Source organism: Schistocerca gregaria, chromosome 7 (assembly GCF_023897955.1).
Source record: "Schistocerca gregaria isolate iqSchGreg1 chromosome 7, iqSchGreg1.2, whole genome shotgun sequence".
In the NCBI taxonomy this organism is placed as follows: domain Eukaryota; kingdom Metazoa; phylum Arthropoda; class Insecta; order Orthoptera; family Acrididae; genus Schistocerca; species Schistocerca gregaria.
In genome coordinates, this window is record NC_064926.1 from 88,920,055 (window position 1) to 88,942,821 (window position 22,767).

Here is a 22,767-nt window from a genome sequence, read left to right on the forward strand (position 1 = left end):
GTCACGGGTCTTCCCCAGCCGGTACGTGAGTCTCCCACAGAGAGCGACCAGCCCCCTATCGTCCTGTGACGTCATCCGAAATGGCGGACCGGAAAACAGTTTATTTGGTAATATTGTTTATTTTTTTTTCGGAAACCCAGTACGCCTCGAAACTGACGCTGGTGTTAAAACAATTTAGACGGTGTTAAGCAATTGTGGTCCTTTTTATTTTTTAATAGCGAAATGAACCACATAATTACAGTGTCATAGACCACGCAAAACATTTGTGAAAAACTTTCTCGTGCACGCTCTGTCCACAACAGTCACAGCCCCTGGAAGGAGCCACGCTTTGCGCTGGCAGCACCGGCCAGGGTCGACGACGCGGCAGCCGCAAGGCAGCGCTAAGCACTTCACGTTGCGCTGGAAATACCTCCCTGGCGCATGTTCTTTCTTTGCGGCACGCCGATGAGGCCATGTGGAGCCGGCACAGACCATTCTGCCTTCCTCCCTGGGACACTTTGCGTACTTTTGTGGGAAATACCCCAACCTTCCTCGATGGTACACTTTCTTTGTGGCACAGTTGTGGGAAATAACCCAACCTTCCTCTTGTCGCTGCACGCAAAATGCCTTCGGAGCTACTAAATCTGGTGTTAAGCGATGTGCCGAGTATTGACACACACAAATCTTGAAGATTGCACAAAATTCTGCAAAGATTGCTTCAGAAGACGTGCCACATGAAACATTAATTAAACTGTTCTCTTCACAAACTAAACACATATCATAAAATTAATCAAAACACACTTGCACACAGAACACTGTGAGAGCCGTAGCTGGAATATTTAAACAATTTGTGGGGATATTGTTTATGGAACATTGTATATTGGTTACACAATTTTTGCATTGTGTCGAATATTTCACACAGTTTATAAACTGAAGATATAACAGCAAGTAATGTAACACTACACAACGAGAGGGAGAGCTTTGCAGTTGACGCAAGAATATTTCAACAATTTGCGACATAACTACGCTTTTGATCTGAAGGAATACCGCCACACCTGAACACAGATTCTAAAAAGATCGGCCGGTTGGTGTGACCGTGCGGTTCTAGGCGCTTCAGTCTGGAACCACGTGACCGCTATGGTCGCAGGTTCGAATCCTGCCTCGGGCATGGACGTGTGTGGTGTCCTTAGGTTTAAGTAGTTCTACGTTCTAGGGGACTGTTGACCACAGATGTTAAGTCCCATAGTGCTCAGAGCCATCTGAACCATCTAAAAAGATCGCGACAGCTTCTGGTACACTTGTGAAACCTCCCAGTCATCATCCAGTCTTCCTCCATGAAACACCTTGCCTGCTTTTGTGATGATGTAATCCGTAGTAGTAGTGATTGTCATGGCTAGATGTCGGAGGTCGCTGTCAATCGGAAATTTGACGTTGCGATTGGGTTTTTAAAGCAATATAGAATTCCTCAGTTGGTTCTCTCGGCTACATTCAGAAAGAGGAGCAGTGATAGGAGAGAAACAACAGCAAATGCCACTGCAAGGCAGAGTCCACTGCAATGTACTGAGAAGCACTATACACGACACACTTAAAACCCAATCCAATCCATAGCAGTAGTTATCGTGGCCAGATGTTCGAGAGCACCGAGAGACTCACATACTTTGTGCACTCATGTCCTAATGTCCACATCTACATCTACAACGGTGTGTGGCGGAGGGCACTTGCAACACTCCAATCCCCAGCGCCAATGCACAGAGGTTGGTGAAAACTACTGCTCAACTGCAGCCACGTGAACGCTCGTGTTTGCCAGAGTGCACGGCTATGGAGGTTATCCCGGAACCTTTGTACTGGAGGAATTCGGAAGTTATGAAAACGTCCAGCGCCAACACTTGGCAATGTTCATTATTGAGTCCCTTATTTTGCACAGAGAATACATGCAACACGTGCGATCGTGGAGGCAACACAGCACATACTAAATACTCGTTCACTGTTAAGATATCGAGAGGGCCCTGCCGCCGGGACCTGCCCCTACAAATGTGGCAAGAACTGACTAGCCAGTCAGCCAGCAGTTCTTTGAATACACCGCTCGCAAGAACTTTAAGCCGGAAATGCCCATTCGTTCTGGCCACACACTACCTCCGCTTGTGTTTCCGCATGCCAAATGGCGTTGTCCTAGGAAACCAACCACATATTTATCACTGTAATTACAATTAAACATTACGATTGCAGCCCCAATCTGATACCTTTCAACAATAAACGAAGTATTGGAAATACCTCCTCCTGATGGCTGTGGCTCTGGAAATATCAATATCTGTATCCCTCTTACGACTAGACATAATTTACCATGTAAAATCCTTCATCCCCCCCCCCCTTATAGCTATTGGTGCACTGAATCACAATCACCCATGTAAAAATCTATACCTTCCTTATGACTGGACATAGTCATTATCTTCGCACATCTCGAAACAGCGACTGCAGTAGCTTCATCCACCAACACAAACTTTATAACCAAGCAGATCACAACGAATTTATCACACATCCCCTACTAAGTACACTACTGGCCATTAAAATTGCTACATTACGAAGATGATGTGCTACAGACGCGAAATTTAACCGACAGGGGGAGGATGCTGTGATATGCAAATGATTAGCTTTTCAGAGTATTCACACAAGGTTGGCGCCGGTGGCGACACCTGCAACGTGCTGACATTGAGGAACGTTTCCAACCGATTTCTCATACTCAAACAGCAGTTGACCGGCGTTGCCTGGAGAAACGTTGTTGTGATGCCACGTGTAAGAAGGAGAAATGCGTACCATCACATTTACGACTTTGATAAAGGTCGGATTGTAGCCTACCGCGATTGCAGTTTACCGTATCGCGACATTTCTGCTCGCATTGGTCGAGATCCAATGAGTGTTAGCAGGAGGGTAATACGGAACGCCGTGCTGGATACAAACGGCATCGTATCACCAGCAGTCCAGATGACAGGCATCTTATCCGCATGACTGTACCGGATCGTACAGCCACGTCGCGATCCCTCAGTCAACAGATCGGGATGTTTGCAAGACAACAACGATCGTCACGAACAGTTCGACGGCGTTTGCAGCAACATGGACTATCAGCTCGGAGACCATGCCTGTGGTTACACTTGACGCTGCATCACAGACAGGAGCGCCTGCGATGGTGTACTCAACTACGAACGAGGGTGCACGAATGGCGAAACGTCATTTTGTCGGATGAATCCAGGTTCTGTTTTCAGCATCATGATGATCGCATCCGTGTTTGGCGACATCGCGGTGAACGCACATTGTAAGCGTATATTCGTCATCGCCATACTGGCGTATCACCCGGCGTGACTGGATGCGGTGCCATTGGTTACACGTCACGATCACCTCTTGTTCGCATTGACGGCACTTTTGAACAGTGGACGTTACATTTCAGATGTGTTACGACCCGTGGCTCTACCCTTCATTCGATCACTACATTTCAGCAGGATAATGCACGACCCTAATGTTGCAGGTCCTGTACGGGCCTTTCTGGATACAGAAAAAGTTCGACTGCTACCCTGGCGAGCACATTCTCCATACCTCTCACCAATTCAAAACGTCTGGTCAATGGTGGCCGAGCATCTGGCTCGTCACAATACGCCAGTCACTACTCTTGATGATCTGTGGTATCGTGTTGAAGCTGCATGGGCAGTTGTACCTGTACACGCCATCTAAGCTCTGTTTGACTCAATGCCCAGGAGTATCAAGGCCGTTATTACGGCCAGAGGTACTGATTTCTAAGGATCTATGCACCCAAATTGCGTGAAAATGTAATCACATGTCAGTTCTAGTATAATATATTTGACCAATGAATACCCGTTTATCATTTGCATTTCTCCTTTGTGTAGCAATTTTAATGGCCAGTAGTGTATAATACTACGTCAATAACTGAATGCTGCTGGCACCAAACAATACTGAGCGAAAAACTGCAATAGATGGATGGGCCCCAGTTGTTTTTCTTGCGAAAGGCACTAGTGTCTCTTAGGAACAGAGACACAATCATCTTATAAGCAACGAGGTGTTAAAAACCCGATTGCTACGACCTTCCATAAAAATTGAAATTACCTGTCATAGGGAACGATATAGGTAATCCTACCCCTCCCTCTGTTTGCGAGTGGAATCTGACAGGGAATGGCCAGTAATGTTACACAGCACCCTCCGCCACAAACTGTATGACGGGTTGCTAACTAAGGACGTGGATGCAAATATAAATTTAGTCTACGTATTAAGATGTCAGTTCATCCATTTATAGGCACATAACACTCACGAAAGAATGTTCTCTCTTACTTACATTCTGACAGAAATGTTGCCTCGCTTAAAAGTCTGAGAGGTACAGAGCTATCACAACGCGAAAAATAGCACATTAACGTGCAGGAAGAAATTCACAACCATGCTGAGTATACATGGACTGCACAAAGAAATTCATAAGCGTAACACCTACAGTTTATGGATACCAATTGACAGTATATAAATGTCACACTTTACATGTCCTTATCCCCTTCATCGTGTTCCTATGGTTACCACACTAAAAATACGACAGTTTAACGGTAACCAAGTCTTCGTTGAAAGCACAGTGTCCCTCTCTCCCTCTTCGTTATTTTTATAATATTCAATTTAGTAAATGTATGAACAATAAAAACTTTGGTAACGTCACCTGGTAGAGGAATCAATAACGTTTTACTGCATATTTCTCATTTGTCTGTTTGTTGACACTGACCTTACATGGTGACCACATTAAACATACCTGTGCATTTATTGGTCTACTGGAGGAGGCGACCAATAGTGGAAGTAGCTTCCACGGACTGGCATAAAGTTTTGTTGCCTGTACTGGAGGAAGACCACATCAGTCACAAGGACAGGATTCCTGTGTTTTTGTTTGATACACTGCTTTTTGCTGTAACATACAAGAAGTGTATGACTACAGCTGTGTACACAGCCATACATATTGTTTTTCTACCATGACTTCAAGGTCTGTGTGAGGTGCTAAACTGACATGAACGTGTTTCGATCCATTGACTCTCACAGAAAGCTGGACATCGCCTGGTGTGAACTATGCTGCAGCTTTCACAACATACAGGATGATTGAAGTGAAAGACAGAGGCAGTGATTCTTATTGACAAATATGGTGGAAGACATCGCAACATATGGAAACTGGAGGTGTTTTTGGCATTGTGGAGCCTTTTCAAACAGCTGTCCGAAGGTGATGACCTCTACAATTCATCTCATCTTCGACAGTGACGGTGTAGCAGATGCCTCGGTGTTCTATTTCGATTGATTCCTTCATATTGCGTCATGAGAGTGATAAGTGTTTCTGTATTGGCCATTCTCGGAAAGTGTTGCTTCCACCAAGACTCTCTCCATTTGAAACAACTGGTGTCAGTCAATAATTATGTGTTAATCAACAGTGCTCCAGTGGACAAATGGGGCGGACAAGACACTGTCGATATGGGGCAATGTATTGTAATAAGCACCACAGCTGTTAGCGCATTAATTTCAGCGATTTTACTAGCTTTTCCGTCATTTAAATGCCAAACAATGACACAGCAGCATTCTTCCCAATTTCTACATCATCGGTAAACCAAATCCTTCAGTAGTTTGTGAGTACGGTATACCAGATTGTGCTGAATGGCCATGGATTGTTAATTCTCGGACATATACACCAAAGTATGCCAGACAGTGTCGTTTATCGATACAGTTAGATTAACTACATATTTCTAGCAGTTAGATCATAGTGCTGAATTTACGATTATGATTGGCCATCTATCCCTATGTGGATGGGAGTCACTGAGTGTTCTAGCATTCATAAATCCATACTCTCGTTCCACCTGACGGTGTGTGGTGGAGGGTACCTTGAGTCTCTCTCCGGTTCTCCCTTCTATTCCAGTCTCGTATTGTTCGTGGAAAGAAAGATCGTCGGTATGCCACTGTGTGGGCTCTAATCTCTCTGATTTTATCCTCATGGTCTCTTCGCGAAATATACGACGGAGCAATATATTGCTTGACTCCTCGGTGAAGGTATGTTCTCGAAACTTCAACAAAAGCCCGTGCCGAGCTACTGAGCGTCTCTCCTGCAGTGTCTTCCACTGGAGTTTACCTACCATCTCCGTACCGCTTTCGTTATTACTAAATGATCCTGTAACGAAGCGCGCTGCTCTCCGTTGGATCTTCTCTATCTCTTCTATCAACCCTATCTGGTACGGATCCCACAATGGCGAGCAATATTGAAGCAGTGGGCGAACAAGTGTAATGTAATCTACTTCCATTGTTTTCAGATTGCATTTCCTTACGATTCTTCCAATGAATCTCAGTCTGGCATCCGCTTTACCGACGATCAACTTTATATGATCATTCGATTTTAAATCACTCCTAATCCCTACTCCCAGATAAGTCACAGAATTAACTGCTTCCACTTGCTGACCGGCTGTATTGTAGCTAAATGATAAAGCGTCTTTCTTTCTATGTTTTCGCAACACATTACACGTCAACCGACTTATTTGTTCAGGCTCCGGATCATAGACTTACATCTGCTCATAACACTGCATTCTTAGAAGCTTCTCAAAGTAACAGTGTGTATGACCATATTGTAAGATAGCCTTTTCGCAGGTTTCCGGGGTTGGATGGTCTGCCGAAGGAGTGTTACGTGCGCTTTTGGCCTTTCTTGGGTATTACATTTAAATTGTTTTTCAACGAAATGTTGAGAGGAGTGTTTGTGCCTGTCTCGCATAAAGCTGCCAAATTGTGTTAATTGCTAAATGTTCTGGCCAGGCAGGAACTGATTACATTTTTAAATTTTGATTAGAAGACTGTGGCGAGGCCGGTGAACAGCCGGCCGATCGTCAAAGTTCTATTCCTGCTCGTACTGTTCTGACCCCGTTAGCAGAATGTCGGCAAGGCCCCTTTCAATATTATTATTTGTTCAATCAAAAATGGCTCTGAGCACTTGGGACTTGAAGATGAGGTCATCAGTTCCATATAACCTACAACTACTTAAACCTAACTAACCTAAGGACATCACACACATCCCTGTGCCTGAAGCAGGATTCGAACCTGCGACCGTAGTGGTCGCGCAGTTCCAGACTGTAGCGCCTAGAACCGCTCGACCACCCCGGCCGCCTCTGTTCAATCGCTTGAGTCCTTTCTACGAAGAACCGTCCCTCAGTTACAATGATGGACACTCTTGGGCGAGAAGATTCCGGTGGCGCATATGCCGATGATTCGATGGTGTTACTCCGTTCTCCAGCTGAGATTCCATTGCTCGAGGTTTCGCTGGGCGTATTTTGCGTTGTATCTGGTGCCCGCATCAACGAAGGCAAATGTCGATTGGTGAAATTACGGGGTTTTGATAATGTTGTCATTTCGTGAGTGTCGCCGGTCGATAGGCATACATCTTTGGGAGTCATAATTGACCGTTTTACACCCCAAATGGCTACATTCAATTGGAATTTGGCTTCGGGGAAGATACAAGGAATAATCCTGGAACGTGAACGGCATTCCCTTAACCTGCTCCAGAAAGGCGCGATTCTGGAAATCTACGTCTCCTGCGCAGAGTATTGCATCTTTCAGATCTTTTCCCTTCCCGCGATGGTGGACAGGAAACTAAAACAGCTGTCTAGTCGTTTTTTATGGAAGCATCACGTTTTTCGACTATCATACGAGGCTGTTGCGCGTTCAAAAGAGGTTATTTTACTGTCCCCGGCGGGGCAGTGTTGATCCGCCTGTTTGTGAATTTCCAGTTAAAACGTGACCGTGAATTTTATATCGCCCTCGGTTATTTGGGGACTGATATTCTACAGAGGCAGCATCTCACTGACACACTTTTGTTAATGCCCTCGAGAGGGATTGACTGTAAGGCGAAGGTTGAATGGGCATCATCGCAAACTTCTGTGAAGACGGTACGGTTTCATTTTAGCCTTAGTGCTTTACCAATGGCTGTGGCGTGCTCGTCGTATCACGTGGTACACAACGATAAGCGCCTATTTCCTATTGGACTTAGGATTACAGATCAGTGAAGTAACTGTCCCACCATAGACATGCTACGACATGTCACGGTACGAAGCGGGATGTCACTGTCTTAAAGGACAATTAGCGTTTCTAGCGCGGTCCTCTGAGACTGCCTTTTCGGCTGATATCCCACTGCGTCCAGATTCGTCCTACTTTCCGAGGGCAAAGTCAAATACCATTGCACGGTAATGAAGCCACTATGTTTATTACAGTGTAGGTGCAGGGGGCGATAGGCACTCTCTTGCCTTCCACCAATAGATATCCACTGCATATTGGAAGCGTTTGCGCCTGCCACGGTATAGCGACTTATTCTCCAATAAGTTGAACCTTAAGCCGCCGGCACACGGACCGTGCATCCGAACGTTGAGTGTTGAGCGTGCCCAGTTTATGACGTAATAGCGTGGAATGGAGAGTAATATCTGGCATATCAGATATTCTGAGCGTGCGTCTGAGCGTTGACCAATGAGATGTCACAACGCCACCTACGTCACACGTACGCCGTCTCCCTTCAGTACAGAGTTGTGAGGCACCATATTGGCATTAATTTCAAGCCTATATGTATATATGCCGTTTCGAGCACCAGCAAATTGAGAATCACTGGAAAACCCGTTGTTAGTTGCGTGATTCGTTCCAATAAAATAATGAGAAACATCATATTCATGGCAAAAGAATTATTGTAACGAGCGTATTATGAGAGTAGGCTATTTGAAGGCAGCTACACGCTTAAGATCCACACAAAACGCATAGTTCTTCGTACAATTTGTTATAATTAAACTTCAATTAATAACATAATTACCTACGATTAACGTTTTTAGCAAATGGTAACATAATATTTTTAAGGAAACAGCCTGTTGTTGGTTTAGTGTAAAGAGTAGTGTGTCTGGCAGATAATGAGTTTTAGTTGGGGTGGTGGTTCGCGTCTTAACACTACCAGGTTTTTATTTTCTAACATTCGCGTTTTTATTTAGTTCTGAAACTTTATTAGTAGTTTAATATAAGTATATACTATAATGTTTGATGTTATGTAAATATAAGTTCACCTTTTTTTGAGGGATGACTTTGCTCGATTGGCTTGATAACAGGACAGTCTGCTCTACCTGTATAAAGATATTTTGCTCCTTTTTCTTTTACGCTTCGTAATTTACATGATGCAAAGATGCTGCTACTGGGTAGGAACAGTGATCAAGTAAGACTGACCTTGGGGTTTTACTTAAATGTGGGAATGATGAAATAATGTTTATCTTATGCGGAGAAGTATTCCAAATTTGTACCGCACTGTTTGTGATGGAACTTTTATAAGCCTGTGTCCTTATTGATTGGACATGGTACTTCCCTTTTCCTCGACGATGGGGGAAATGTGCGTTATAACAGAGCTAACGTGGGAACTTCACGTGCGCCCGTTGAGTAGACAGCGTTATTTAGGAACTAGAAACATCCCTCAAACTGCCGCTGGAGTGCGTTGCGATCGCGTAAACCACGTTGGGGCCCACGTACCGTATGCACAAGTCGCATCGTTCCTGAGCGTTCAGCAGCACGTTGAACTCGGCACGCTCAACGTTAACGTTCGACAGCACGGTCCGTGTGCCGACGGTTTTATATTTCGCCGTCAAGGTATCGATCGAGTAACCGTTCCTCGCGGAATTCTCGTCAGCGTCCCGTTCAGGAGTGTTGTTACGTAATTTATTTCATTTTTGTGGCCCTATTTGTCTTTTTTTCTTCTTTAATTAATAAAAAGAAAATAAACGAAAAATGGTTGCAGGCAAAAACTAGAAAAGATTTTTTCCATTTTTTAATGTAGCAAGTTGTAAGGATTCAAAAAGCAAAAAAAAAATAAAAAAATAAATGTATTTTCTTCAAAAACGCTGCCTCCCTCGTCTCCACCCAGCCAGAAGCTAGCCGACTGTGTCCGTTCTTTCCCGCCTTTACACGCATTTTCTGTCTCTTAAAGAAGAAAAGAAGACGATGGCTCGGTGGACGAAGCATCTGCTTGTGTGCAGGAGGCCCGGCTTCGAATCCCAGTCAGGAGCAAATTTTCTATTTTCCCCACTGATGAAGATCAATGCGAACTAGCAATTAAATGCCATTAATTCCGTTATCTCTTCACCCATACGGATACGTCCGAAAGAACACACACAACACATATGTAATATATGTTAAGAGCTTTTCCTAGTAGTTCTAAATGCCTTCCATCCATTTCAGTTAAGTGTGTAAGTGGGCTGCTTCTGTGTTGGCAGCGCTGTGTAGCGCTTCGCATTGAATCTCTGCGCTTTCTTTGTACGAAACTCTGTGGCTGGTTAGACTCGTTGTTGGAAGTTAATCGACAGTAGTGTTGGGCAGTTGGAAATCAGTCGCCAGAAGTGATGGAAGTACTGTTGGGCAGTTGGAGGTCAACAGCCAGCAGTGATGGGTGTTAAATGTGAGAAGTTAGCATTGATGGAAGGTAGAGGTCTGAAGTGTCAGCGTAGGCTCCGACTTGGACATTGAAAATTATTCATGATTATATATCTTTGTACTGGATGTCAATTACGATTTATATTCGTGTCTGAACTGGATGTCACATTATTAAGGTAAAAAATACATTATTTGGTTTGCAACAAAATCTTTCCTTTGCTAACCACATACCTATTAGTACTTAGTGGCTTTAGTAGTTAGACTCTTATTTAGCTGGCAGTATTGACGCTCGCTGTATTGCAGTAGTTCGCGTAATGAAGGTTTTTGTGAGGTAAGTGATTCATGAAATGTATAGGTTACTGTCAGAATTGCTTCTTATTCAGGGCCATTCTTTTGTATTAATTATTTGAAGTCAGGTTGCAATTTTGTTTGAGCAGTCAGATTGCGTTGCGCTACGATATTGTGGGTCAGTGTTGACATGATAAGAAAAAGTAAAGGAAAGTAGGTTCAAATGGCTCTGAGCGCTATGGTACTTAACATCTGTGGGCATCAGTCCCCTAGAACGTAGAACTACTTAAACCTAACTAACCTAAGGACATCACACACATCCATGCCCGAGGCAGGATTCGAACCTGCGACCGTAGCAGTCGCGGGGTTCCGGACTGAGCGCCTGAACCGCTAGACCACCGCGGCCGGCAAAGGAAAGTAGGCTCACTACTTTCAGTTTTACTCAACAGTTTCAGAAGCAAATAACGTAGAAGTTCCATCTTCTCAGTCATTCAGCAATTTAAGTACAGATTCATACATTTAAATAGAGAAGTTTCAAGTAGTAAAGCCAATATGACAGAAATACGAATACGTAAGGCAGTTTCCTTTTAGGCGAATGCTGTGTAGTACTTTAGTTCTCCCGAAGAAACAGTAGTGTCCTTCAGCGCAGGAATAGCCTGGGACGTAACAGTTTGCCAGGAGAAGCGCAGAATTCTTGTAGAGGAGTTAAAGGTCTAAATTGTTTCTTTCTGTCTGGCACTAGTTCCTTGAAAACATCCGTTTAAATTTGACGCAAAACGGCATTTACGGTGACAATCAGCTGCGACTTTCAAATAATTTCCTGTTATGCATCGAAGCGTACCTGTAGGTTCTTTCCTTGCCGATATTCGAAAAGCTATTGACCTTTGAAAGAAAACACATGTTTCGAGTTGTTAAGCCGTACATAGTCATAGAAATAATTTTGGAAATCGTTTACGGTAACGTAAAGCGTCAGCAAACGTTCACGATTTCTACTTTTACTTGCAGCATAACATCACTTGCAATCTTAGCTGTATATCACTTTACCTTTTTTTATTGTTTACTACATTTATCTTTTCAGTCTGTATGTGACCACCCGTGATACTGTCACTTGCTCACGATAGTAAATAACACTTACGTAATTTGGAGAATGCTCTCAAAAAATATTTGCATTACATTAGGTACACTTCTAGATATGAGTGCTGCACTTATGCAAGAGCCTCGAAACTACTACGAGAGAATCTTGCAAGAGGACACCACGTGCAGGCCGCGGTGACCCAGCGGTTCTAGGCACTTCAGTCCGGAACCGCGTGACCGCTGCGGTCGCAGGTTTGAATCCTGCCTCGGACATGGATGTATGTGGTGTCATTAGGTTAGTTAGGTTTACGTAGTTCTAAGTTCTATGGGACTGATGTTAAGATGTTAAGTCCCATAGTGCTCAGAGCCATTTGAACCATTTTTGACACCACGTGCAAACCTTAGACCTGAAATTAGGAAATAAGAGGTTTAACGGTAATTTCTGTTAGAAGTGCATATGATATTAATTGTGACTCGATGTTACTAATTACAAATTCCTCGGACTATTTATTATACGGTTAGGTTTTGACAGAGATTTACTCGACGCCCATACGCTGATACCGTAAAATGTTCTGCCAGTTGCTCCACGGCTAAGATAATAGGCAAATGGTTTAAATGGCTAGAACTTAGAACTACTTAAACCTAACTAAGATAAGGAAATCATACACATCCATGCCAGAGGCAGGATTCGAACCTGCGACCGTAGCGGTCTCGCGGTTCCAGACTGTAGCGCCTTGAACCGTAAGTCCGTCCCGGCCGGCGCTAAGATAATAAATTAGGGATACCGAGCGGGTTGATAATGTATCGCTGGACACACTGTAACAACGAAGCTGTGTCAGAAAAATTAATCCTAGTTCAGGGACGTACAATTGAGTTTTTTCCGGGTTTTAAATGAAGATTGTTACGCAATGAAAATACTATAGGGTGATAACGACTACGAACATAATGCAGATCGATGACAGACACTACACTCTGGATGTAACAGATGTCAGTCATTAACTGAATGTGAGGATGTATTCGTACTGCACGTGGAAGCTAGATTAACATCGCTGTACAGATAAATGAAGCTTCACGAGTCCTCGTGCGTTCGCTGATGGCCCGATGACGAAGTGAAACTACTAGGAAAGTGGGGCTCACCCATCATTAATGGGATAGCAGCCAACGCAGTCACTGACTCCGAAGGGTTGGGTCCCTTGTCTCCCCCCCCCCACCCCCTCCTCATCCTCCCCCTCACTCGCCGCCCGACCCGCAGTAAAGGTACTTACTGAGCTTTTCCGCTGGTTTTCTTAAGATAGGGTCAGAATCTCTATGGATTTTTCACTACATTTCTAGAGAGAGTTTCGTTGTGGAAACTATTAAATGCATCTCGCATCGAAATCCGCACCAAATTTCAAGCCACAGTAAACCTTCCCCAATCTTTGAGATTTTGCGCTCGTCTAAATTATACGTGCCTTTTTCGGTGCCCCTGCAGCTGCTTTCTGTCGTGTTTCGTGTACCATGGGGGATCAGTTCCGTCTGATATTAATTTACTTGGCATGAATCTCTCGAGTGCTGTCGATACTATTTCTTTGAACTTAAGCCACATATGGTCTTCACTTACATAGTTTGGAAGGATTGGAGAATGTCTCTTAGAAAGACGTCAACAGAATTTTTAGCCGCTTTTATAAACAGATATATTTCACGTTTAGTTTCGGTGAATTTCTTTGTTATGGAATTGAGCTTCGCTACGACTGTGTGTTCACTAATCCCTGTATCAGTGGTGATGATCAGGAATATTTGTGGCTAAGAGGTCAAGTGTGTATTCGTAACCATTTACAATTTGAATGGCCTCGTGAACTAATTGTTCAAAATAATTTTAAAAAAGCATTTAAAACAATTACGGAAGTTGTTTTCTATCTATAATAGGGTCTGAAAATGTATTTTTGTCAACATACGGAAGGTAGATTGAAGTCACTGCCAACTATAATTGTACGAGTGGGGTATCTATTTGCGATGAGACTCAAGTTTTTTTTGAACTGTTCAGCAACTGTTTCATCTGAGACTGGGGGTTGGTAAAAGAAGCCAGTTATTACTTTATTCCGGTTTTCGAATGTAACCTCTGTCCATACTAAGTCACAGGAACTATCTGCTTAATGTCGCTTTTGAACTGGAACACACGTTTCATTATTTTTCCTTAAGTTGTGCTTCTTGTTTCTGTTGTGGTGGAGATCATTACAATTACGGCTTTTCCCTCCAAAACCTAGGATGTTTTCCCTGTGACCCTGTCAATACCAGAACTAAAGAATGTAGAACAACGCACGGTACAAGCACAGCATTCTGTATTACTTCATTTCCTTATTTCTAACATTTTAAAATTGTACGTCGACTTTAGATGACATGTCAATCATACATGTTCTTATCTCTGTTTACGAACGTACTTTCAGTCATGTTTTGAACATTGCCCCGCTACACTTTATTAACTAATGTTTCGCCGCAAGGGATCAATGCAGCGATCAAAAAGAAATGATTAGCGTAAATTCGCATTCTGTTTACAGCGTTCCCTTCTTGTTGCTCCCATGGCGATGGACTGTTTCTATCGCAATTAGTAAGCGTGAAAGGAAGCTACCGTACAAACAGAGGGATCTATATTTAGACTTGGAAGAACTAATTACATGCTGACATAACCGTCGGAATTGCATTCTTTTCCCAAAAGAAATAAACATTTCGATTTCGGAAAAGAAGCTCTGTATTTCGCCAAGATGTCGAAGAAGAAAGTCCCTTACGTACTGGTTGTATCGAGTAAGATATGGAGACGGCGGTTTGAAAGCGGACGGAATAAGAACGAGGGAGGGCGTCCCTTACCTGAGGGATCGAATGCCGGACATTTGCCACGCCGGACATTAGCCACACTTGCCCCTTCGCCAGGTAGCGATCACTCAGGTAAGGGACGCCCTTTCTACCTCTGTCCGCTTTCAAACCGTCGTCTCCACATCTTACTCGATACAACCAGTATGTAAGGGACATCTTGGCAATAAGGTAATTAAGTAATACAGAATACTATGCTTGTAACGTACGTTGTGTTTCTACATTGATTAGCTCTGGTATTTACAGAAGAAAGCATCCTAGGTTTTGGAGGGAAAAAGCCGTAATTGTAATGATCTCCACCACAACAGAAACAAGAAGCACAACTTAAGGAAAAATAATGAAACGTGTGTTCCAGTTCAAAAGCGACATTAAGCAGATAGTTCCTGTGACTTAGTATGGGCAGAGGTTACATTCGACAACAGGAATAAAGTAATAACTGGCTTCTTTTACCAACCCCCAGTCTCAGATGAAACAGTTGCTGAACAGTTCAAAAAAAACTTGAGTCTCATCGCAAATAGATACCCCACTCGTACAATTATAGTTGGCAGTGACTTCAATCTACCTTCCGTATGTTGACAAAAATACATTTTCAGACCCTATTATAGATAGAAAACAACTTCCGTAATTGTTTTAAATGCTTTTTTAAAATTATTTTGAACAATTAGTTCACGAGGCCATTCAAATTGTAAATGGTTACGAATACACACTTGACCTCTTAGCCACAAATATTCCTGATCATCACCACTGATACAGGGATTAGTGAACACACAGTCGTAGCGAAGCTCAATTCCATAACAAAGAAATTCACCGAAACTAAACGTGAAATATATCTGTTTATAAAAGCGGCTAAAAATTCTGTTGACGTCTTTCTAAGAGACATTCTCCAATCCTTCCAAACTATGTAAGTGAAGACCATATGTGGCTTAAGTTCAAAGAAATAGTATCGACAGCACTCGAGAGATTCATACCAAATAAATTAATAAGAGATGGAGCTCCGAAAAAGGTAAGTATAATTTAGACGAACGCAAAATCTGCAAGATTGGCGAAGTTTTAGTGAGGCTCGAAATTTGGTGCGGATTTCAATGCTAGATGCATTTAATGGTTTCCACAACGAAATTCTCTCTAGGAATGTGGCGGAATATCCAAAGCGGTTCTGGTGCTATGTTAAGTAAACCAGCGGAATCGCTCAGTGAGCGAGGGGGAGACAAGGGACGCAACACTCCGGAGCAGGTAAAACCCGTGGCAAATGTCCGGCGTGGCAAATGGCCGCACACCGAGGGATCGCTACCTGGCGAAGGGGCAAGTGTGGCAATGTCCGGCATTCGAGTCACTGACCTGCGCAACGGCGTCTCCGTAGCCGATCATCTTCCGAAGCAGCACACGGCCGAGGCTCTCTTCGGGAAGCTGGAAGTGGCGCTTCGGACCGCGGATGACCCCATCCTCCGACGCGGTTGCGGCGCTCGTAGCTGGACCCCCCGACATGACGAGGCGTGGTCGCTCCGCGCTGACGAACAGCCGAGAAGCGAGCGGCGCGGCGAGCCGGCAGGTCCGGGGCCCGCTGCCTTATAGTGGCCGCCGCGTGGTGGGGGCTGACCTCGGGCGGCGGGCTCCACCACTGCGAACTTTGTCTCGGCCCGGCGCTGCGCGAGGATCTGCAGTCTAATGGTGACTCGCACACCACACCACACTCAGCCCGCGCGACCGACCTGTGAATGCGGCAGCCGTCACTGCGGTACCCAGCGTCACAGGTCAAGATGTAGGTGTACGCCCGAAATTATGAGCTACACGTCGGATTAACTGTCCTGTGCGACGGTGGGCATGTAGAGCAGAGTCCGAAAGCTTTCGTGCCTGTTCTCATGGGCAGTAAAAATCTTCCGAGTCGTTAAAATCTGGTCTGACATTTTTTCTTACATCTGCTCAACCTGTGAGCGAACTTTTTATCAATAACGTTAGAGTTTTGTTCAAATGGTTCAAATGGCACTGAGCACTCTGAGACTTAACTTCTGAGGTCATTAGTCCACTAGAACTTAGAACTACTTAAACCTAACTAACCTAAGGATATCACACACATCCATGCCCGAGCCGGGATTCGAACCAGCGACCCTATCGGTCTCGCGGTACCAGAGTGTAGCGCCTAGAACCGCTCGGCCACTCCCGCCGGCTATGAGGACGCAAATCACGTTTGCTTTAAATACATGCTGAGTTTGGACGTGGTGAGCCACGAAAGCTTTTTAGGTGACAGAGACACCGTCCACCAACCTTCTGAGTTTGAGCGAGGAGGAGTTGTACGATAGCAGGGTTATGTTTATTCTGCGATAGTGCAAAACTACTGGGTTGGAACGCATCCGCTGTACACGATTGCTGGCAACGGTGTTGCGGTCGAGCGGCTCCAGACTGTAGCGCCTAGAACCGCTCCGCCAGACCGGCCGGCTTAGACTTTTGTATAGTGATGCCATTTGTTGTTGTTGTGGTCTTCAGTCATGAGACTGGTTTCATGCAGCTCTCCATGCTACTCTATCCTGTACAAGCTTCTTCTTCTCCCAGTACTTACTGCAATCTACATCCTACTGAATCTGCTTAGTGTATTCATCTCTTGGTCTCCCTCTACTATTTTTTACCCTCCACGCTGCCCTCCAACGCTAAATTTGTGAGCTCTTGATGCCTCAGAACATGTCCTACCAAACCGGCCCCTTCTTCTTGTCAAGTTGTTCCACAAACTTCTCTTCTTCCCAATTCTGTTCAATACCTTCTCATTAGTTATGTGTTCTATCCATCTAATCTTCAGCATTCTTCTGTAGCACCACATTTCGAAAACTTCTATTCTCTTTTTGTCCAAACTATTTATCCTCCATGTTTCACTTCCATACATGGCTACGCTCCATACAAATACTTTCAGAAACTACTTCCTGACACTTAAATCTATACTCGATGTTATCAAATTTCTCTTGTTCAGAAACGCTTTCCATGCAATTGCCAGTCTACATTTTATATCCTCTCTTCTTCGACAATCATCAGTTATTTTGTTCCCCACATAGCAAAACTCTACTACTTTAAGTGCCTCATTTCCTAATCTAATTCCCTCAGCATCACCCGACTTAATTCGACTACATTCCATTATCCTCGTTTTGCTTTTGTTGATGTTCATCTTATGTGATGCCATCGATAATACATTATTTCCTCTAGATAGGCTACCTGATTACTAAGCGTTAAATAGTCAGCGTCATAGTCTTCTAAAAACTTCTTCAATCTTGGAGGTTCCAACCTCCCTGGTGGCATCTTCTTCAGGATTCCTCTGGTGTTTGAACAGACGGACCGAAACGCTCAACACTGAACAGGTTTGAAGAGGCGTACGACGCGCCCTAAAGTCTTTCAATATTTTAGTATTAGAATCTTTTTACTCAGAAATTACATAGGCCACAACACCGCATCCATGGAATTTTCAGTTGAAATTTTTGCCAATTAACTTTCATCAGGGTCCTTAGTTCATTGGTACTTACTGCCTCAGTCTGCCAGGAGTCAGCTGGAGATTGACTTCAGTCAATCAATACAGGGTGAACGTTAATGAAACCGACTAACTGCAGGGACCGATTCCTGTCAGGAAATGGATTAGAAAAAGTCCTATTAACATGTGTCCGCAATCGCATCGTTGTCACGGTAGATGCCGCTGACGAATGAAAGGTACTCTGACCAGATGCCGGGTGTTGCTTGTGTGTTGCAGTATTTCGATCAGGCACAGCACCTCGACGCCCTACCCTAAAATTTTGACAGAAAAGACGTCACACTGTGACTACAGAATCATTGTTTCTAAAGTACTGCTCGAGAACGAACACACGTTCCTCTATGTTCCAACGCTCCATAGCGACTGTAAGTAAGCAGCAGAATGTATTCGCGTCGGAAATGAAATTTTCCCTCTACAGCGGACTGTGTGCTGATATGAAACTTCCTGGCAGATTAAAACTGTGTGCCGGACCGAGACTCGAACTCGGGACTTTTGCCTTTCACGGGCAAGTGCTCAACCAACTGAGCTACCCAAGAACGACTCATGCCCCGTCCTCAGCTTTAATTCCGCCAGTACCTCGTCTCCTACGTTCCAAACTTCAGAGAAGCTCTCCTTCAAACCTTGTATAACTAGCACTCCTGAAAGAAAGGATATTGCGCAGACATGGCTTAGCCACAGCCTGGGGGATGTGTCTAGAATGAGATTTTCACTCTACAGCGGAGTGTACGCTGATGTGAAACTTCCTGACAGATTAAAACTGTGTGCCGGACCGAGACTCGAAATCGGGAACTTTGCCTTTCACGGGGAAGTGCTCTATCAACGGAGCTACCCAAGCACGACTCACGCCCCTTCCTCACAGCTTTAATTCCGCCAGTACCTCGTCTCCTACCTTCCAAACTTCACAGCAGCTCTCATGCGAACAAGTTTCATGTCGAGGTGATGTTTGTGTACGGCCGAGCAGATGGAAAAGGTCGAGAGGCAGCACGCCTGTATCAAAACAAGTATCCTCACAGACATCAACCACATCACACAATATTTCTATCCCTTTTTGGGAGTGCGTGTGATCGTGCGTCCTTTCAGACAGACGAACGGCGAACTGTGCGTACACCAGATTTGGATGACCGGATTCTCTCTCTCGACCGTCTTCATCTGCTTGGCCGTACACAAACACTATCTCGGCTTGTTCCCAACACGAATACCGGACCGTTCAACTGCTTACAGCACACAGCACACAGCTAGCAACACATGAGGAACACACAGCATGCGGTCAGAGGAACTTCCGTTCGTCAGCGCCATCTACCGTAAAAACTATCAATTTTCGGGACACATGTTCATAGGACATTTTTTCCTCCATTCCCACTCAAGAAACCGTCCCTGCAGTTTGTCGGTTTTACTAAAGTTCACTCGGCATTCTACGCCCAGTAGGCGACATGTATGGTAAGGATATTGTCTTGCTATGTTGCAAAGAGTCTACCTCTTAGCTGAGTGACGGCGTGTCTCACCACTACGTGCAAGGACTTGGCTTCGAAGAGCGCCACATACAGTTGTATGGTACAGCGGCCGGTTGGTATTCTCGAACCACCGCCAACTTCACATCCTGTAACGACTGAACCTTTTAATCAGCTTGACATCGGTCGTTGTTTGATTACGTTGTAGGGTACTGAGGGTGCTGAAATGTTCGGTACTGAGATCTCTACGTTCTCTCTCATGTACTTATTTTTTGCTGCCAGCAATTTTATTCCTTGAATTTAGCGTGTGCAGTCACATTTCCAGATGCATGTAGCTCCGCGCCCGGTGCGTTTCTCGCCTACGCTATATGGCTTGCAAACATTTTTTTGTTGTTCTTATTTAATCAGTTTTTTGTTGTTCACAAATTGCAACATCCTCTAAGCTTTTCACGCTAATTAAGGCCGTATACGGGTGGTTTTTTTCGAATTCACAGGGTGGAGCAGAAGAAACGCATGTTTTTCACTATTGAATGACTGGGACACGGTTCGATAAAAATAATAAAAACAAACATTAAGTGATAGATTTTTAATGCAGTTTTGAAATATACATACTTTAATTAGGTTCGAAGAATAAAGTCTTGGATATGACGTCCTTCTCGCTTACGCATGGCTCTCTCCAGCATTTCATTCGGCGCGTTTTCAGTTTCCTGACGAATGGAATTCTTCAGATCATCGATTGTGCGAGGCTTGTTCATGTAGACTTTAGATTTTAAATATCCCCACAACAAGAAGTGGCATATCGACAAGTCGGGTGAGCGTGGGGGCCAGTAAACATCACCTTATCTCGAAATAACGTGTCTTGGGCAATTTTGTGGCACCACTTCCATGGATGCTCTCGCCGTGCGAGCTGCTGTAACCATGTTTCCCTCATGTTCACCGGACGCCTGTCAAGTTCTGGACGAAGAAACTTGTTTAACGTTTTAACGTAGTATGCTGATGTCACAGTAACTGCAGTTTCCTCCTCTTAAAAAAGTAGGGCCCAACAGTCCCCGTCTTTGAAATGCAACACCTCACTGTTACTTTTAAACTGTGGAGAGATCTTCGGTTTAATTCATGTGGGTTCTCCGACAATTTTGAACATTTACGTAACCGTCTACATGAAAATGTGCTTCATCACTTATGAACACTGTTGCATGTGCATCTTCTGTAAAAATTTCGTCCATTAGGCGACAAAACTCTCTGCGCTGCACAAAATCCCCTTCAGTAAGCTGCTGGACGATCATTATCTTGTACGTGTGAAACTTCAGATCATCATGTAAGATGCGGTGAAGCGAACGACGAGACACACCCAGCGCTACAGCCTGTCGTGTAGGCGATCGTTTCGGACCAGCAAGAACTGCCGTTCTCACTCGGTCTACATTTCCCGGAGTACGAACGGAACGGGGAAGACCAGGTGGTTTCTTCTTAATCACGGATCCAGTACTTCTAAACGCTGCAACCCATCGGAATACAGTATTTCGATCAGGCACTGCACCTTGACACACAACTCTAAAATTTTGATGGAAAAGACGTTGCACTGTGACTTTGGAATCATTGTTTCTACACTACTGCTCGACAATGAACACACGATTCTCTACGCTCCAACGCTCCGTAGCGACTGAAACTGCACTGTTTGGGCAGTCTGCCAACATTCAATACTTTCAAACAGCCTTTTATCCCCTATTTCGCCTCCTTAAGAGTTGAATTTCAGAGAATCCCTTCTTAAATATTCAGTTAAATGTCTACTCCCTCTCCAAACCTCAAGTTTCTGCCCTTAGTGGTTTGGGCTGGGCGATGATGAGTCAGTGAATTAATCTGACCGTATTTCATCCCCTTAGGGGCTGAATTTGACACGTAGTTTTTCATCTCTAAGCGAGAAGCCAAAGACCAGTTTTCAAAGATTTAGCTTCACAGATACTTTCGCAATGAAATATTTTCATAAAACGTTTCACCCCTTAAGGGCTCAATTTCCAAACACAGTGACATGCGTACGTTTTATTTCTAACAGAGAAGCCAAAAACTAATATTTTCATACAATTAGCTTCAAAAATGCTTGCAGAATTCAATATTTATATAAATCCTTTCATCCCCATAGAGGTTAAATTTCCAAAAACAGTAAAACATATTTTCTTATTTCTAACTGAGAAGCCAAATTTAAATTTTCATAGATTTAGCTTTAAAAATGGTTTCATAATAAAATATTTTTATAATAAATCACATTCCCTATTTCGCCTCCTTATGGGTTAAATTTCAGAAACATTGCAACACGTATTTTTTTATTTGTAACCCGGAAGTCAAATATCGTTGATCATGGATGCAGCTTTAACAATACTTTAGTAGTTCTTTAGTAATAATATATTTAAAAAAAAGCTTTCACCCACTTTTTCACTCCCATAGGGTTAAATTTTCTAAAATGCTGAAGCATCTGACCGGGAACTCAAATACCAATTTTCGTGTGATCAGCTTCAAAATTGCCATAATAGCGACATTAAAAAAAAAAGCCTTCATTCCCTATCTCACCCCTTAGGTTTGGAATTTCGTAAAGTCCCTTATTTAACTACGCCTACAGTATAATATCCACATCTTCTCCAAATTTCAAGTTTCTATCCTTAGCTGTTTTGGGCTGGGCGATGTCAGGCAGTCCATCAGTCAGTCAGAACATTGTGTTTCCTGTATAGAGATTGTCCTTAAACAGTGTAGTAGGAAGAATAAGTGATTAAAGCTGTAGGTGATTTGTGGGCTTACAGTGCTGCCACCTGTTAGTGGAATGACGGCCAGCGAGTAGAACTGGGATTGGATGACGAATACAGGCCATCATTCCATGCTGACTCAGTTCTGTGGCCTGAGTTCCTGAATCGTGTTGGGTGGCGAGTGGTGGCACGCCAGTGTCTCAGAAACTTGTGACCGTGAGAGATTTCGAGAACGTGCTGTGTCCATGTGGGTCATGACAGCACGTGCAACGTGTACGGTTTTGTTATTTTGCTGAAAGGTAACACATCTACATCTACGTGATTACTCTGCTATTCACAATGAAGTGCCTGGCAGAGGGTTCAATGAACCGCCTTTAATCTGTCTCTCTACCTTTCCACTCTCGAACGGCACGCGGGAAAAGCGAGCACTTAAATTTTCCGTTGCGAGCCCTGATTTCTCTTATTTGTG

At 43.9% G+C, this 22,767-nt stretch overlaps 1 protein-coding gene across 1 annotated transcript in view; it reads right to left on the bottom strand.

Moving 5' to 3' along the window:
- LOC126281486 (uncharacterized) overlaps window positions 1–16,277 on the bottom strand; it is a 260,262-nt gene extending 243,985 nt beyond the window's left edge. Inside the window, exon 1 of the mRNA XM_049980485.1 lies at window positions 15,958–16,277. Coding sequence (XP_049836442.1) covers window positions 15,958–16,104 — 147 coding nt within the window. The 5' untranslated portion in view covers window positions 16,105–16,277. The remainder of the gene's footprint in view (window positions 1–15,957) is intronic.
- Between the last annotated feature and the right edge of the window lie 6,490 nt (window positions 16,278–22,767).